The following is a 19,540-nucleotide window of genomic DNA, read 5'->3' on the forward strand; positions in this document are numbered from 1 at the left end:
CCAGGCAGAAGAGGTTGGTTCTCATCTCTGAAGGAAGGGATATCACGAGGGGGTGGAGGAGAGGGTAGGCCGTCGTGTTTTGTACTTTACAAGCTTACTCTCAGCAGAGCATGGTGGCCTGTACCTGCAGTCCCAGTACTTTGGGAGGCTGAAGTGGGAGGATGACTTGAGCCCAGGAGTTCAGCTCCATCCTGGATGATGTAGCAAGATCCCATCTCTAAAATTAAAAAGTAAAAAATAAAAAAATCTGCCGCTAGCCAACATTGGCAAATAGTGTAGAGGGCAAATGTGGAAGGAAGGCGTGCCTTAAGTGATGATGGAAGGACAAATGGAAAACAAATAAAGCACATAAAATATGAGCATATATTTATAAGAGATAATGCAATATTTAGTTATTCTTAAAAAATACAACATACAGAAAAAAAAAAACTACACACACACCTGTTTTTTAAAATGTCCTATCAATTTATGGCGGCAAAAATAGTGAATAGCGTTGTAAGAGCAGAGCTTGTTAATGTAGCAACATTGGTCATGGTCAAAAAACTAAACATATTCTAAGCCATCTACTGCACTTCATAAATACTATAAAGACAGATCTCACATTTTGCAGTTATAAGCTGCACATTATAGTAATCTCATAAAAAGCACCACGCATTTTATCTTATTCATTCCTAGTGGATCATGTTAATGTGCGTGCTAGTCTTAGAAACCCAGCTAGTAATAATCTACCAACGCGTTTATGTCACCGGTTTTATGACTTCATTAGAAACCAAAAATTTCTTTTTTACTGACATTTCATGTTTACTAGACTGGTCATTTAGCATGAAAAATAAAGATCAATACAGTTAGTCAATGTAATTTTAAAGTCTGAGATGATGCTTCTAGAATTGCTTTTAATATATCTCCTAGAAATCCTGTAATACTGGAAATAAATATTGGTCACACACATTTAGAATGTAGAAAGAAAACTCAGCCTGGTTGTAACTCGGTATGGCAGGAGTCGTGACCTTGACTGGGTGCAGCAGAGTTGAGGAGCGTTTCAGCACCTTAGTAGAAATCATGGACTCAGTTTAAGGATCTTGAAGGCAATTGACCATTTAATTCATTTTCTTAGCTTTACTCTACAGAGCTATTTGTTCCATTCTTCATCCAAAATGCGGTTTTAACATCACATGAGAAAAAGGTGGGTTCTTTTCTCTCATGTTCTCTTTTGTCTTCATGAAAAGAACGAGTATAGGCAAATTAGCTGGTCCGCAGAACAAAGCAAACCAAGTGCCAGTTTGAAAGAGACCTATGCTGAGTGCATGCTACCATGTCTCACGCTTATGCACACAGAATAAGGATTGGGGTGCTTCAACCTCATAACCAAGTTATGAGTTGTGAGCTAGAGCTGCCTATTTCACAAGACCTATATTTATTTATTTATTTATCTATTTATTTTTTATTTTATTTTATTTTTTGAGACATGGTCTCTGTTGCTCAGGCTGAAGTGCAGTGGTGTGATCATAGCTCACTGTAGCCTCAACCTCCTGTGCTGACAAGATCTTCTCACATCAGTTTTGTGAGTATCTGGGACCACAGGCACCTGCCACCATGCCCAGCCAATCTTTGTATTTTTTTTATAGAGACTTCGTTGCGCAGGCCGGTCTCAAACTCCTAGGCTCAGGTGATCCTCCCTCCTCAGCTTCTGAAAGCACCAGTATTACAGGCCTGAGCCACTGTGACTGGCCGAAATACCTGCTGTTTACATATATTAACATCATTGAAATTAAAGTGTATCTCACAGCATAATCAACAGTGTCTTATAGTCACTCTTGGCCAGACAGCAAGCAGGATGGTCATCTTTACCTGCACATGCATGTGCTGGGCCTGGCCATAGTCAGTTCAAATGAGTTTTGTGAGCTGTTGTTCCTACATGTGGCAATTCTGTATGCCCAGCAGATGCCACTGACAGCAGAAGGAATTGTCATCTCCCTGAAAATCAAAGAAATCTATTTCAAACTATGGGAGGCTATTGTAGCTGACCCAAGCATCTCCCAGAGCTGTCGTGAAGGCCTCAGACTTCGATTTGTAAGAAACGTCAGGCTGATTTCTAATACACAGTTCCTAACTTCCAGGGGTAGTTGATTGAATTGATGAGGAAAACAAAAACAAAACAAAACAAAACAAAAAAATACTATGTGTTTAATCACACAAGCAAGCCTCTGCAGATCACTTGAAAGCAGAAATAAAAGTGCTGAGCAGAGGTACTGTCTACCCCCACATTTCCCTCCCTACCTCAACCTCCAGCCAACCTCAGCTGCTTTAGACAGGAAGGCTAGGGCTAAGGTCTCTCTGCCACCAGGCTGAATTGAGTACCATGTGCATTTCTGCAATTGTGCTGGAGAACTTTCTGCAGAGAAGTGATTCAAATTATTACGGCTTTGTTGAATACAGGCTCCCAAGTCACCATCCTACCGGGTTTCGTGCGGTGAGTGAACATTCAAGTTCAGCTAATTTTGGGGAATAAGGTTCCTTATGACATGTTGAATGCCCTTGTGTGGGTGGGGCCTTTTGGAGGCAATTCAGCACACTGTTCATGTTGCTTCTACTTGTGAATAAGTATTAGAAACTGATGCATTGTAGTCTGTTTCTTGTCCTGTGATTGTCGGGACAGGGGCAGGGGCAGGGACTTCCAATCGTGGAGAACCATAGGTACAGAATTGCTAGTGTTTTGGGGGCCCCACAACACTGACGTCCCTTTTGAGCTATGATCTCTATGACTGGCGATTTGCCAAGTGGAGCCTCTGGCAGAGAAAGGCAGCCTCCACCCAGGGGCCTCCTGGGGTCGTGGATTCATGCCTCCCCTAATGTACCTGTCAGGTAGAGCCCTTTGCAAGGCAGCACTTAGCTTGCTACAGGGCTCTTCTCAAAGCTGAACCCCTGAGCTGTGGAGGTCTTCTTGTTCTCCAGCCTGCTATTACTGTTTTGGGGTGCATCAATGGTGACTAAATGACTAACAACACAGGAAAGGGCCCAACAAGCCTCAGTTGTCCAGTGGAAATGGAATTTTGAAGAAGGCAGCTCACCTGGCTCCAGGGCATCTCAGCTTTGCATTTTGGCAGTTATTTCTTTTTGGGAAACTGTATTTGCTCCACTCCCACTCGTTGAATTGGGCCTTTGGTTCCCCAAGGTTCTCCTAAGTACCAGGGCCTAGTTCACAGATGGTTTGCCTCAGATGAAACCCGGTAGGATCCACTGTGTTGCCATGGATGTTCAACTTCAGCAACGTCCAGGCAAAACCTGGAGTGGGGAGAACTCAAGTCCCTTTTCCCAGCTCTGCCCAAGACTCTGTTGATGAACCTTGTTTTATTTTACGGACTTGCAGGGGCTTCTCAGTTGGAAAATTCATACATCACAGCAGCTGACTGGGCCTGTGACATGCCACTGCAGATAACCCCTTCAAGGGCTCTATTCTGATGAGGCTACCTGGAATAAAACTGTATCCCTCAGATTACGCCACTCCTAATGGGGCCAGCGATGACCTCAGACCTGAGGTCCCATTTGGGGGCTACTGGAGGTGCCCCCTCCTTGTTCAACATTCATTACTTTAGAACTTATTCAACACAGTGCCAGGAATGTTTGTCAAATCACTCAAAATGGCATGCTGGTGACAATATGATCCCTGCAGAGCATGAAGAGGACTGCAAGTTCAACACTGAAAAAAATCTTCTTAACATTTTTAGTCACAAATGTTCATAAGTTTGTTTAAAACAGGAGCTCATGCAATAGAAAACGCAAACTGCATAGTCAGAAATAAAGTGTGGAGTGGTGGCGATAACCCTGGCTGTTAATAAGTAACCTTCAAGAGGGTGGAGACTTTATGTAGCCTGCTATTATATCACCGTGTCTAGACCAGGGCTTGGAACATAGAAAGAGGCTCAGAGGGTTACTGAGTGAATAAATAATACTGAACTTGCTGCCAGAGGTGAAACACAAAATCACACGCACAATCCATGAGTTTCCCATCATTTTAATTCAATTCTCAGGACTTTTCTGAAATCTACTATTTGAATTTACGAAAAAGTATTCTTCTTGTGGATTTTCTAACCTGGGGGCATTCAAATCACCAAGGTGCTTTAAACAATACTGACACCAAAGCCACCCCAGACCAATTAATGTGGATGTCTCGAAGTAGGGCCTAGGCCTCTGCATTTAAAAATTCCTAATAGTTATTAGCATTGAACAGCACCCATTTAAATGGTATAACGCAGGCCAGGCGCAGTGGCTCACGCCTGTAATCCCAGCATTTTGGGAGGTTGAGGTGGGCCTATCACAAGGTCAGGAGATCGAGACCATCCTGGCTGACACGGTGAAACCCTATCTCTACTGAAAATACAAAAAATTAGCCGGGTTTGGTGGCGGGTGCCTGTAGTCCCAGCTACTCGGGAGGCTGAGGCAGGAGAATGGGAGCCTGTAGTCCCAGCTACCTGGGAGGCGGAGCTTGCAGTGAGCCCAGATCACGCCACTGCACTCCAGCCTGGGCAACAAAGCAAGACATTGTCTCAAAAATAAATAAATAAATAAATAATAAAATAATAAAATAAAATAAATGACATAACCCAGGAACTCAAAACCACTCACAATTGATTTATCTTATCCACACTAAAAGTATTCACAAATAAAATGATACAGTTCTCCAACTTAAACCAGAATTTAACAGCTGTCATTACTCCATAACTTCCTATGTACTTGTTTATATTTTGTAAAAGAAGATTTTATTTCACTTAAAGAAAAATCCACATTAAAAAAGTTCCTCGTTTCAGAAAGAAAGTTTTGGAATATAATAAAAGTATTTCTGTCTATTGTTTTGACAACTTTGTGGCAACCATCAATTTGTAAGTCCATTTCTTCACAGTGAATATTTCAGTGACTGATCAGAGAGGCAAGTTAATAATAATAATAGCCGCCTTATGTCGTATTTCATGCTGTTAGTGTGTGAGATTGCAAGTCTAAATCAAAGCCATTATAATTTCTCTGTAATTAGAAACCAGCACATGCCGGGCGAGGTGCTTGTAATCTCAGCACTTTGGAAGACTTAGGCAGGTGAATCACCTGAGGCTGGGAGTTCAAGACCAGCCAGCCAACATGGCAAAATCCCATCTCTACCAAAAAATCCAAAAATTAGCCAGGTGTGGTAGCACCTGCCTATAATCTCTGCTGCTCAGGAGGCTGACGCAGGAGAATCGCTTGAACCCAGGAGGCGGAGGCTGCAGTGAGCTGAGATCACGCCACTGCACTCCAGCCTGGATGACAGAGTGAGATTGTGTCTCAAAAAAACAAACAAACAAAGAACAACAACAACAAAACTCAGCACATAAAAATACCTGTGGATTGAGAATTTTAAAATAGCTTTTAGAATAATTAGCTGTGGTTTGAACTTAAACACTCTGCTTTTTTACTTGAATTCTTATTCACTTTCTTTCACCTTAATTACAGTGGTGCAAGTATTCTCTCTCTCTCTCTCTCTCCACCCCCATCTCTTTCTCTCTTTCTCTCTCTCTCTCTCTCTCCGTCTCTCTCCGTCTCTCCCCACCATGTGCTCAGAACTTTCCTGGAATTAGTTACTAGGTTAGAGATAGAAACAGAAGTTGACTTATCATATTACTGAATAGTCTCCCAATAGCAGTTAAAAAGAACGTTTAACAGGAGTCTCTCCTAAAACTCACCCAAATAATTGGAAAGTAAATGAGTCTTAACAGAGATAAGAGAATACAATTCAATAAAAGTAGCAGAGAAAACCTCAGATGACTGACACAGATAGACATTTCCCACATATTACTTCCCAATATTGCATTACTTAAAATTTGCCCAAATTACCTGTCTGCATATTCCAGAGCTCACCAACCCGTAGATATAAGGAAGGACGTATTATTGTAGTAACTATTTTTCTGGCTTGTGGTGCCTTTTAAAATCCTCTGAAATCTCCTTGTAGCTCTTCTTGTATACCCACACTTACTCCTATGTGATCTCATTTGGCCCATTTGATTTTGAACATTATGCATATAATGCTGATCCTGAAATCTGTGTCTCCCAGGAGAGTGAAAAGCTCTAAAGAAAGGCATTCCCTCCCTGCAGACCGGCACGGTGAGCCCCACAGAAGGCCAGCCTCATTCTGACGCCTTTGTGTCCTCATAGCTTAGCTCCCACATATCAGTGAGAACATACAGTGTTTGTTTTCCCATTCCTGAGTTACTTCACTTAGAATAATAGTCTCCAATCTCTTCCAGGGCACTGCAAATGCTGTTAATTCATTGTTTTTTATGGCTGCGTAGTATTCCATCATATATATATATATATATATATATATATATCACAGTTTCCTTATCCACTTGTTGATTGATGGGCATTTGGGTTGGTTCCACAATTTTGCAATTGCGAATGGTGCTGCTATAAACATGTGTGTCCAAGTGTCTTTTTCGAATAATGACTTCTTTTCCTCTAGGTAGGCACCCAGTAGCAGGATTGCTGGATCAAATGGTAGTTCTACTTTTAGTTTTTTAATGAATCTCCACACTGTTTTCCATAGCAGCTGTACTAGTTTACATTTCCACCAGCAGTGTAGAAGTGTTCCCTGTTCACTGCATCCACGTCAAAGACTGGAAACTTGGGGAGAAGAGTGGGATGGGGGCGAGAGAGAGAAAAAAACTACAAACATGGTGCAGTGTACATGCTCAAGTGATGGGTGCACCAAAATCCCACTAATCACCACTAAAGAACTTACTTATGTAACTAAATACAACCTGTACCCCGGTAACTTATGGAAAAATAAAAATAATAATAAAAAAAGGAAGACCAGTGTCATTGCAAGCATGGGTTGTTTAAACCACGGAGTTCTCATCTTCTCCTCATGTGTCAATTCCCTGTCTTGGACTCTTTACCTTCTCATTTTTTCTGACAGTGACATATTGTTTCACTAGGTACTTGAGACAGCTCCACAAAAGTCTAGGACTGTTTCATCCCCAAGGCTAACACTTTTCAGTCATCTGAACGCTACCTTTTGGTTCCTTGTTATTCCTAAGAATAACACTCGATTACTAAGCCTTATTCTTCTCTGACTTTCCATCCAGAAAGAAAAGAAAAGAAAACAAACAAACCATTGCTTTCTGACCCATTGTTTTAACAAATGATGCATTTAATATTGCAACAGAAGTTAGCATGGTCAGATTTCTAAATTGCAGCTGAATTAGCATGATCAGACTCTTATTAAATTGTTGCCAAAGTTAAAAAATAACATAGGGTGTGGGCTTATTTTATATTTTTTCCAATGATTCTAAACATGTCTTTTAGAAATACGTTTCTTCCTCTGTCCATGCCTATAAGTTTTTTTCTCTCTCTCTTTTTTTTTTTAGTTAACACATTTTGTGCTTTACTTAAGAAATATCTCTCTAATACTAAATTCATCTTTGATCTGGCTGACACCTGATTTGTCTCTCGGGTAATGGTTTGAGGATTTCCTTCCTTGCTTCGCTGGTCCTCTTCAGGCTTTGCTGGAGGATAAGTCATTATTGCCATCTTAAGCTTTGTCTTTGAAGATGTCTTGCCTATGAGGGAACTTCAGGCTCCAGTGTCAACTCTGACTTTGGGAGCAAGTGCTGGGGCGTCCTCCCAGGGCAGCCCTTTGGTGCCCCCTGCTGGCAAGTGTAACTAGGACATCCAGCATTAAATCAGCCAAACTACAAATACATTTTGGGAAGCAGAGAGAATGTGGTCTGATGAATTTTGGGTTTAGGCCTCCATAGTTTCAGATAATGTTTATGCTATTTGCAAACTCTTGTATCATACTTTTGAACACCCAGAGTAAAAATTACATGTTGAATACAACGATTAAGAAATTGTAAAAAAAAAAAAAAAAAAGAAATTGTAAGAAAAAAAGAGGCCGCATACTGAAGAACGTCGAGTATTTCCAGTCCCAGGCAAAGAATTTGTTGAGCGCCTACCTTCTCTACTAAAAAATACAAAAAACTAGCCGGGCGTGGTGGCGGGCGCCTGTAGTCCCAGCTACTCGGGAGGCTGAGGCAGGAGAATGGCGTAAACCCGGGAGGCGGAGCTTGCAGTGAGCTGGGATCCGGTCACTGCACTCCAGCCTGGGCGACAGAGCGAGACTCCGTCTCAAAAAAAAAAAAAAAAAAAGAAAAAGCCATCGGCCATAAAAGGGGAGATGGACATGGACATGTAAACAAAGACTTGATAAGGCGTGACGAACACAATAAATATGAACAGCATGAAGAAAATGCTCAGGAGATGTCATCTGAGAATGTTAGGAAAGGCTGCCCATAGGACAATACCGTTACCTACGGTGGGGACAGTAATACATTTCTCAGTGCACCAGGGTTGGCAGGCCAAGAGTAGAGACAGCCATTTCAGGAGAGAGAACAGCATCCACCCCTGGCACGGGCATGGAGTGACAGCGTGAAGGCGCCAGGTGTTTAGTTCCTCCGCAGCGTGGCTGACACCGATGGGTCTGGGGAAAGATGAGCTTGGAGGGTGGTAGACATTATAAAGCAACTCTTACTGCTTGATAAACAACTGTCACATCAGCCGGGGGGATCCAGCCATGATTTTAAAACAGGGCAGCAATAATAGCATATCCTAATTTTAGAAAGACGTGATAAAAGCTAACACTTCCGGTGGTGTTCACCGATATTAACTCAGTGAATACTTACGACACCACCACAAAGTTGGTATGTTTTTCCCATTTGCTATTTGAGAACACTGAGCTACAGAGAACATAAATAATATCCCCAAGTCCGCACTTCTAAAAGCTTCCACAGGGTCGACTGGGGTTCATACCCAGGCAGTCTTTTGCAGGTTCTGTGGTTTCAGCAGCTTTTATTTAACTGACTGTCTTGGGTACTTTTGCAATAGGCCAGGCACGCTTCCTGCACTGGGCAATGGGGGCTGGGTTCCTGAGGCAGGATTGTGCGTGTGTCTCGCCCTTTGGAAACGCCCAACAGGGGGTTGGTCTTACCTAGCGAAAGCTCAGGGCAGTGGTGGTTGAGAGAGACACGTGCAAAGCTTACAGCTCTGCAGAGCAACTAGGGAACGGCCCAAGGAGCCACTCACAGACATCGCCTCTTTGCATAGCTGCTTGACCCAAAGCAGAGTCTTCATCTCTGGGAAGGAAACTCAGGGTCTGTGGTGGGCCCTGGTCAAAAATAAATGATCCACACCTGGGCCAGCGCTCCTCACCCAAGTGGACACCAGGCCAGGGCTGGGCAAATGAGATTCTGGTTTATACAGCATAGACAGGAGAAGACAGAGCCCCAGCACTGACTCGGCTCTGTAAGGTAGAGCAAGATCATCCCCAATTCCTGCCACATGAGCTTCTTTCCCATGCAAAGCCTCCTTGTCCAATTTGCCCTTCGATTCTATCACATGGAACAGAATTATTTCAAGAACAGTGACGAATCCAGAAGGATGCAAAAAGAGGCTCCAGGGAAGAAAACTGGGGAAGAGACATAGGAAAGCTAGGCAAATGTGCTGTTTAGAAACAGGAATTTCAAAGGAAGGAGTCTTGGGAATAAGTCAGTCCCATAAGCTCAACAAGGTAAGAGCAAAACAGTTGGGGAGATTTTGTATCCTCAGCAAGAAGTAATTCCCTAGTGTGCTGAGTGGCTTGAAGACCACTGAGTGGGAAATCTTCTGGCCCAAGATGACAGAAAAGATCCCTATTCTGCTTTGAAAAAATGAACAGTGATAATGGGGAAAGGATATAACTGCTAATGTAGAATTCTATTGTAGAAAAAGTATTCTCCAAAAATAAAAATGAAACAAAGACATGGCAATACATCCCCTTAAAAATAAATCTGAGACTGAGTGCGGTGGCTCCTGCCTATAATCCCAGTGCTTTGGGAGGCTGAGGCAGCAGAATCACTTGAACCCGGGAGACAGACGTGGTGGTGAGCCGAGATCATGCCAGTGCACTGCAGCCTGGGCAAAAAAAGCGAACCTCTGTTGAAAGAAGGAAGGAAGGAAGGAAGGGCAAGGAAGGGCAAGGAAGGGCAGGAGGGAGGAAATCTGAGAAAATCTGCTTCCAGTAGAACCATACTAATATATATATATATACACACACACACAGTTGCATATATTTAACTTCTTGCAGCAGAAGGAATGATCCCAGATGGAAGGGATAGATATTAAATCATAATGAATATTGAGTATATAAAACAAAAATAATAAGGCTTGTAAAATTTAAATTATATAATTAGAATTAAAATGTACAAACTGACAAATAAAGAAAAATAGAGTCTACAAATAGTCCTTGTACTTAGGGAAATTTTGTGTATATATACATACAAAATTGTATCTATCTATCTATCTATGATGTCTTACAATCCCTTAATGTCTTGAGTAGGCAGTTATGATAGTCATAACTTTAAATTTTTTGCAGACAATGATAAAAAGTCTTTTGATATTAAATAAACAATGAACATGTACACCTAATCTTCTGAAAACAGGAAAGGATTTAGATCTCTTTTCATTTCTTGGTTTGTGCATAATGCCAGGAAGCAGTAATTCACTTGACTATATCCTACTAATATGAATGAGTTGACCAGTTTTCCAATCATGCCTCTGGTCTTCACTGGCTTTCTCTGTATCAGTAATTCAGGAGCATCTCTGCCTGTACGAATGCTCTCAACAGAATCATTTTCCTAGCACCGTCCTCCGTGTATGAAAAGCATTATGAACATTGAGATGTTGGGAATAAATTCCTCAGGGATAAATACCACCTGAACTCTCATCAGTTCAGAATGGTAGCTACTGATTATTTGCAGAAGAAAAAGAAACTTGTTGAATACATATGGACACCTCCCCTTCAATTTCTTTTTGGGCACAGAAGTTGTTACGGTGTTGCTAACTACCTTAGCTATCTCAGGCAATGTCCAGAAAGACCAGGGAGAAACATTCCCATTAGGAATCCCCAGGTAAACATCAAGCGAATCCCATTCACCATCTTTTTTTCTTTTCTGTTTTCTTATTATTTTAGAAAACAGGGTCTCGCTTTGTCACCCAGCATGTAGTGCAGTGGTGCGATCACAGTTCACTGCAGCCTCAACCTCCCAGGCTCAGGTGATCTCCCTTCAGCCTCTCTGGGACTAAAGCTGTGTGCCACTTTCCCTGATTATTTTATTTTATTTTTATTTTATTTTATTATTTATTTATTTGGTAGAGACAAGGTCTTGTTATGTTGCCCAGGCTCCATTTACCATGTTTGATATTCAACTGTTGTCCATGTGTGTCCCAGCAAAACACAGATTGCTAAGAAAACAAAAGGCGAAGTGAACTCCTGGCCTTGGCACTCCCTGGAACTCGAAGTTGACCTTTGATGTGCTACATAGTGCACGAGGAGGGCTGGGCATTCAGAGGCCCAGAAACAATGAGAAGAGACTGGAAGGGAGTCAGCTTTGCTCTCTGACTCTGAAACACCCAAAATTCAATCTTAGGGCAGAATATTCTCCAGCTGGTTCATGCTAGCCGCTATAGAAAATCCTGGAAATAAACAAAATGTGTCTCTTTGTTTTGTTTCATTTGTGGTCCTAGGGGATGCTTTTTATTAGCTCCAGTGGATACAGAAGAGGAAACAGTTAGTTCACACGTTAGTTACATTCATAGGCCCTGCCCACTTGGTCTTGGAGCAATGCAGGCTTCCCCCAGGTTCCCAAACATGTTTATCTTCATCTCTTGGCTGTTGTCTCATCTTGTGCAGAGTGGCTGGTGAGTGTTGAAAGGTAGTTTCTGGGTCTTCTCCATGTTCTCTAAAGCAGCAGATAAAGCCTGTCAGCTTTTTTTGTTCTTGTTTTCCCTGGCGTCAAATTTTATTCATATGTTCTCACATTTTACAAAATCCTAAAAAGCAAGCCATGCAGGAACTGCAAAAAAAAAAAAGTGGTTTCAAACAGACGCCTCCATAGATGTAATTCACAGACAGTCTACCTTTGTCAGTTAATTTTGTAGGGAATATTTGTAAAGTGTTTAAAAGGAAAAAAATTGTTTGAAACTGCTATACTAATTTCCCTAATTTAGGTCAGTGTGACTGTAGAGATGCAGGAATGCCTTGCAATATTTAAATCCACACTGGAAGTAATTGAGTTAGTGCTAAGTGAGAATGTGGCATGATTACCCCAGTCAGATATATGCTGTAGAGTGGACAGCTTTGTCCTAAAATTAGGTTATCACACATAGACAGTTCTGTGCTTTCCTTCCCGTTTTATTTAAATGGCCAGCGTGTGGCGCTGTTTCCTGTTAAAAAGCTGCTTTTGTCATTTCCAGCGGCTTCTCTCCAAATCCCTTGGTATTTATGTGGCTCAATGTCAATTTCAATAGGCTTGAAAACATCAGAGAACAAAAACCCACTTAAGACTTTTAACAGAATAGAGTTTCAGTAATTCTGAAGCGCACCTGTAGATTTATTTTCATGTTTAACATGAAATTCAGAATAAACACGATTATTTATTTGAGCTTTGTTTTAAAAAACTGCTTCAAAAAAGTCTCATTTTACAAAATTTTAAGTACAAATTTTACTGAAAAGTACATTATGCACATGAAAAGCAGGCCACTCAAAAGTGAGAAATGTCATTTTTAATTAAAGTTATATCATTTAAGACTTCATTAAATTCATGCTTCTATTAATTTGTTTATGCTTTTCCAAATACTTGTTTAGGGGCAAGCCAGTAACATTTTTGTCATACATTTTTGAAATACAATAGTCACTGCTTATATTTTTAATAGCCTCCCACATTTGACTTTAAGTATTTCTAACTATTTGTATGTTTCTCAGTATCTATGGCTTGTATGGAGAATTTGACATGAGGGCCCTAAGTATTTACGGTTGCTTATAGTAGTGTTGGTAACGTTAGAAGTAGGGTGAAATTAGCTAACTGCCTTGTCACTGGGGCAAGCGTTCAGTTTTACAGGCATCAAGCAGCCTGTGAAACCACTGGGTTTCAAAAACCCACCCTCCTTGCTGGGTGAAGCGTCTGTTCTGCTGTGTAAGACACCAGAATCAACAGAGGCCATCACCTGTACTAGCGAGACAGATTCATGGTGGGGCTCTGGGAGGGAAAGTGCACCCACAGCCGAACATCACCATTGCACATCACCATTCCCATCGCCAGACAATTGCTCTTGACACATGAAAATGCATCCTCTGACATACTTTATTTATTTATTTTTATTTTATTTTATTTTATTTTGAGACGGAGTCTCGATCTGTCACCAGGCTGGAGTGCAGTGGGGTGATTTCAGCTCACTGCAGCCTTCGCCTCCCAGGTTCAAGTGATTCCTCTGCCTCAGTCTCCCGAGGCTGGCTAATTTTTTTTTTTTTTTTTGTATTTTAGTAGAGACAGGGTTTCACCGTGTTGGCCAAGATCATCTTGATCTCCTGACCTCGTGATCTGCCCACCTCAGCCTCCCAAAGTGCTGGGATTACAGGTGTGAGCCACCATGCCCGGCCTATTTTTTACTAATTATTTTAACTTTAGTGATGATTGCAGCCAGGAAAAAAACTTTAGCAATTTCTTAGTCTAGACTCTCAGCACAGGCAGCAAACAAATTTAATACTCATTGATGGTGACATGACAACGTGAAAGGGCAAAGAGACAAATTCTTGAGAAGTGGTGGTAGTTAGAAATCATAGTATTTGACAATTTTTCGTATATTTTGCAAAAGAAGTTTAAATGTCATTAAAATAGTCTTCAGTGCACAAAAGTAACAGGAAACACAATTCTGAAACTTCGTAAGATCTTAGGAAACATCAAGATGACTAATAAAAGTGATCCCTTTAAACTGTATGGACTGCAGCTAAACTTTTATAATCTCGTTGAAGGTAAAAAATGTGTTATATGCTAAAGTTATCCCCAAATAGGGTATCTAGCCTTGAGAGGTGATAAAACAAAGCAGAAGACTGTAAATGGATGCGGTGGTCTTTTGTATAAACTAGAGTGTATATTCAAAGACCCTATGCCAAAAGCAATCATTGTTATTTGTAAAATCATTAGATTGGCCATTGGGGAACAGATGGGTACAGTACCATAAAGGTATACCTCATTCCTGCCTGAAACCACATGGCGAAAGATGCAAATCTGACATTTATCCATTCAGTTCTTAATTGTATCCTGTGCTGTGCAGAAGAGAAGTTAAGTCTGGAGGAGAAGGAAAGCGGTTAAAGAAGGGCTTTAGCAGAGCTGAGCTAGCAAAGCCTGAGAACGTTGCCTGAGAGGGTGGAAGTATGGGTCACAGCCAGTGAGCTTGCAGGACACAGTCCTTCATCTTGCCACTGTTGCTTTTCCTGAAGTGAGCTGCAGTCTCTAAGGGAAGATGCATACTCTTGCATCATCAAGTGGAGGCAATTAGAAAGGAAACTAGACCTCATCTGTGACTTTCTTCCCCTCACTTTACTGTCCCCTGGGAACCAAAACCAGGGACGATGTCGTTTTGTTCATGACTCCTAAATGCTGTCATATTTAAGTATTTGTTCTCCAGGTTTTGAGTGAGTTCTCATTTTGCTTTTCTAAGGGAAGCATATCAGATAAAGATTATATTTGCTACCTGCGAACTTTATCCTTATCCAATGTAGCTGGAAGACCTTTAAAAAAAGGCAAGTTAGGCCAGGCGCGGTGGCTCAAGCCTGTAATCCTAGCACTTTGGGAGGCCGAGATGGGCGGATCACGAGGTCAGGAGATCGAGACCTTCCTGGTTAACCCGGTGAAACCCCGTCTCTACTAAAAAAAAAAAAAAAAAAAAAAAAAGGCAAGCTGTCTGAAAAAACAATGAGTCTAAGAGAGTCTTGGCTAAATGTATTGGAAAAATATGTCCATTGGATTGTTAAGAAATAGACTAGTATGTCCAATCCATATAAACACACATCTAAAAAAAGATACTTTAAACAAAATTAAATCATAGAGGCTATTTAAATAAATTTTTTGTACCATTTTTAATGGTTATGTACTTTGTTTGTTTTGTTTTGAGACAGGGTCTGGCTCTGTCACCAAGGCTGGAACTCAATGGCATGATCTGGGTGCACTGCAGCCTCGACCTCCTGGGCTCAAGCAGTCCTCGCACCTAGGCTTCCTGAGTAGCTGGGACCACAGATGTTTACCACCTACCACCATGCCTGGCTAATTTTTGTACTTTTTGTAGAGATGGAGTTTCACCTTGTTGCCCAGGCTGGTCTCAAACTCCTGAGCTCAAGTGATCCTCCTGCCTTGGTCTCCCAAAGTGCTGGAATTATAGGCATGAGCCACCGAGCCGGGCCTCAGATGTACTTTTAAAATCAATTATCCCTCAAAGTGTAGTCCCTGGTTGAATTTGTATGGAATCACTTGGGGTATTATTTAAAAGCTGACGTTTCAACCCTCCACCCCAGACATACTGACTCAGAATCTCTGAATTTAGGGCCCTGGGGTCTATCTTTAGTAAAGATTTCAGGTGCTTCTCGTTCTCTGCAGAAAAACAGAAAAAGAAAAGAAAAGAAAAAGAAACCAATAACTAAAGAAAATAAAAGGAAAATAATAACTTTTGGAAACTGTGAATGAGGGCTTTATTTTGTGTGATTCCTCCACAACCCGATCAAGACAACCACACAGTTTAGTCTATCGTTGTTCACGTAGATGTGAATAAGAGACAATTAAGGTGCTTTTCTACTTTCTTTGTTAAATGTGTGCTTGTCTATTTAAGTCAAACCAAAGTCAATGTGAGGTTCAATTTTTCTCTAGACAAATTCGGATCATGGGGGTCAAGGAGATTTGGAGAAAGACATACTGAGCACTGTCTTACTAGCTGCACCCGAGGGTCCTACCCCTTTATCCATCACTCCTCAGCATACTCTTAGGGTTCTCCTCCCCGGGGTTGGCTTTCATTAACTTAGGTTGTGGCTTACCCGGTTATGTCAAAAGTCAGAGAACTTCCATGTTTCAATTTGCAAGGTGAGCTGCATAATAAGTTGGGCATACATGGGCAGAATGAAAACAAACAAAAAAACACTGAAATTTGACTGTTATTCTGACTTTACTAGAATGTTTTCTTTTAAAAAGTTACTTTAGGCCGGGCGCGGTGGCTCAAGCCTGTAATCCCAGCACTTTGGGAGGCCGAGACGGGCAGATCACGAGGTCAGGAGATCGAGACCATCCTGGCTAACACGGTGAAACCCCGTCTCTACTAAAAACTACAAAAAACTAGCCGGGCGACGTGGGGGCGCCTGTAGTCCCAGCTACTCGGGAGGCTGAGGCAGGAGAATGGCGTGAACCCAGGAGGCGGAGCTTGCAGTGAGCTGAGATCCGGCCACAGCACTCCAGCCTGGGTGACAGAGCGAGACTCCGTCTCAAAAAAAAAAAAAAAAAAAAAAAAAAGTTACTTTAGGCTGCAATTAAAATAAATAATATGAGAAAGGCCTGCATAATCACAGAGGATGTCTGATTATTCTAAAAGAAGAAAGCAATATAACCGCAAATATTATTTTAACATATTTATAATAAGGTGGCCCTGTATGTTTAAACCCAAGCTTTCTGTTAAACTGTTTGTTCTCCTTTGTGGTTTATTATAAACCAGTTTAAAAAAAAAGAATATGCATTTCATAATGTGACATGCAAAATTATAAATCAAAGTTACCTAAGAAAATGTCGGTGTACCTAGTATCTTTGCCTTCACCAAGACCACGTATTTGCTTAACTTTATTTATTTATTTATTTATTTAATTTTGAGACGGAATCTCTCTCTGTCGCCCAGGCTGCAGTGCAGTGGCGCAATCTCTGCTTACTGCAAGCTCCGCCTCCCGGGTTCAGGCCATTCTCCTGCCTCAGCCTCCCGACTAGCTGGGACTACAGGCGCCCACCACCACACCCGCCTAATTTTTTTGTATTTTTAGTAGAGACGGGGTTTCACCGCGTTAGCCAGGATGGTCTCAATTTCCTTACCTCGTGATCTGCCCTCCTCAGCCTCCCAAAGTGTTGGGATTACAGGCGTGAGCCACCAAGCCCGGCCTTCCTTAACTTTAAAACTCCAAACAGACCGGGCCCTGTGGCTCACGCCACTGCACTCCAGCCTGGGTGAAAGAATGAGACTCCGTCCCACAACAAAACAAAACAAAAAAACTCCAAAGAAACACTAGGACAGGATCCCCTAAGCTTTTGGAAATGTTTTTAGTAATTCACAAATTGAAGTGACAACATTTAGAAGACAATCTCTGTATTCAGACATTATTTATTGACACTTCGCTTTATACACATGCTTGCTTGGGGTCACTATAGTTAGCTTCTTTACTCTTGGTTAATATTATGTTTAACATACTTAAAAAATATTTCCATTTGCAATTCTGAGCAATTTTAAAACAAATCACTGAAGTCGTGTAAGTTTATGCCAAAATTACTAGGTTTCCAGCCCAAGTAAAGAGTGGCCCCAACCTTTTTGGTACCAGGGACTAGTTTCATGGAAGACAGTTTTTCCATGGACCTGGGGGTAGCGAGTGATGGCTCGGGGATGAAATTGTTCCATCTCAGATCGACATTAGATTCTTATAAGGACTGCACTACCTAGATATCTCACATGCATAGTTCACTATAGGATTGAAGCTCGTATCAGAATCTGATGCCACCACTGATCTGACCTGAGGCGCAGCTCAGGCAGTAATGTTCCCTGGCCTGCGTTAGCCCAGTTCCTAACAGACCACTGACAGGTACTGGTCCAAGGCCTGGGGGTTGGGGACCCCTGACGTAAAGCATTGTCATGGCTAAAACCTACAGGTAGGGTCAGCTACATAATTTGTGAGACTTCATGCAAAATGAAAATTCAGGGAAACTTGTTCAAAAATTGTGAAGAGTTTCAGGATGGTGATGGCAGAACGGGCCTTTTAAGAGGGCGACTGTACCATTGTACGGCTTGTATGTCCATGAAACTGGCTCTGCCTATAGAACCTTTTGAACAAGATGACCCTGATTTTCTAATTCACTGAGAAACACACCAAGGCCAATTAATTCGACTGGCCTTCCTGATTTAAGCTATGTGAAGAAATACACACGTAAGATGATGTACTTGAAAAGCACTCATAATAGGATAGCTGCAGATGGCTGTCATTGCAATTTGTTAACAGGCAGATCTCAAAATTGCAGAGTGGAACCTGTGTATAAGAATAGGGGAAAGAGTGGGAAATTGCAAAACAACTATACAGGCTTTGTGCAAAGAGGATTCGGGCCTTCCGATGTAGCTTTGAGTAGGGCGAGTGCATCTAGATATACTGACTGTGTTTAGCTGGGTGCTTATGGAGACCCTATGTTTTCGAAGGTGAAAGCGCAATTGGGTAGGAGACGGCGGAGATGTCAGAGCAAAGGAACAGCAGTCAGTTGTTGTCCATTCGAATAGGAGTGTGCCTGGGTCTTTTTTCTCTGGGTTCTCCTACCTGCACGGGGACTGTCACTTCCTGATGGAGCTCAGGGGAGTGTACAGGTTTGTCACAGGTTGTGTCTTATCAATACCTCCTGTCTTTCTGTGGCAGGATCCTGGCTGGGGAGGGAGAATTCCTGTGCTGAGAGAACACTAGAAAAAACGACAGGAGAGGCCGGAGCAGCCATTCCAAAGCTAAAAAGCCTGAGTCAAGAGGCTCGGGACAAATCATGGGGGAAAGAAAGAGATTAAGACGCAAGTCTATTTAGAATAAATCACTCACTTTGGGCGTGCAAGGCTTACTAGAAAAACAGACACCTGAGGAAACAAGGCGTGTGGACCTAAAGGTGGTTAGCTATGCACCGAGACTGTCTCCAGGGAAAACAGTGCGGGAAGGAAGGGAGGGAGGGAGGGATGCGGGAAGGACGGAAGAAATGCAGGAGGGAGAGAAGGAGCAACATGTCTCCGGGACACTGTAGGACAAATGTCCGCGCTCCCCTCCCCGTCTGCCTTACTGCCATTTCAGTTTTCTTCCCTTCTTTCCACTACCTGGGCAAAGGGAATTCGAATATGTGAAAGCGTTGGAAAAGCCTGGACTCAGGGGAGGTCGGGGAGAAAACAGGCCACTTAGGGGCGCGGGGTCAATCCCCAGGCAGGTGGGACGCCCCTGGGGGTCCTGAGGCCTCTTCCCTCCTGCTGAAGGGAGCAACCCTTCTGGCAGGCCTGGACCTGCTCACACCTGACGTTTACCTGGACGGAGGGGGGAGGTGGGAGGGGCAGGAAGCGGTTGGTGCGGACGGGAAAGGCGCCTGCGTGGGAGCCCGGCCCCTCGAGACCCGCGCGGCGTGGAAAGCCGCTCTGCGTCGCCCTCCCCTGGAGCGCCCGAGCTCGCAGCCCCGGAGACCGGCCCACGGGCCCTGCGCCCGGCCCCCCTGTCACTCACACGCCTTCCAGCCAATGGTGCGGCCGCCTGTCCCCCTCACCCCACCCCTCGAGGGCGAGCTGGGAGGGAGGTCGGATGGGAGGGTCCGGCAGTAGTTGAAGGATTGAACTTTCCGGCTTAGTCGCGGCGGCTGCCTGGTCCCCAGCAGTGCAGCCCCGGCGCGGAGCAGGGAGCCTCGGCCCG

The 19,540-nt window shown here is 42.8% G+C and overlaps 1 protein-coding gene across 1 annotated transcript in view; it reads left to right on the top strand.

Moving 5' to 3' along the window:
- LOC105518080 overlaps positions 1–19,540 on the top strand; it is a 50,909-nt gene that overhangs the window by 29,745 nt on the left and 1,624 nt on the right. Inside the window, 1 exon segment of the mRNA XM_011950914.1 lies at positions 19,136–19,411. Within this exon segment, the coding sequence (XP_011806304.1) occupies positions 19,136–19,411 (276 nt within the window).

Source organism: Colobus angolensis, unplaced genomic scaffold (genome assembly GCF_000951035.1).
Source record: "Colobus angolensis palliatus isolate OR3802 unplaced genomic scaffold, Cang.pa_1.0 Scaffold310, whole genome shotgun sequence".
NCBI classification, from domain to species: domain Eukaryota; kingdom Metazoa; phylum Chordata; class Mammalia; order Primates; family Cercopithecidae; genus Colobus; species Colobus angolensis.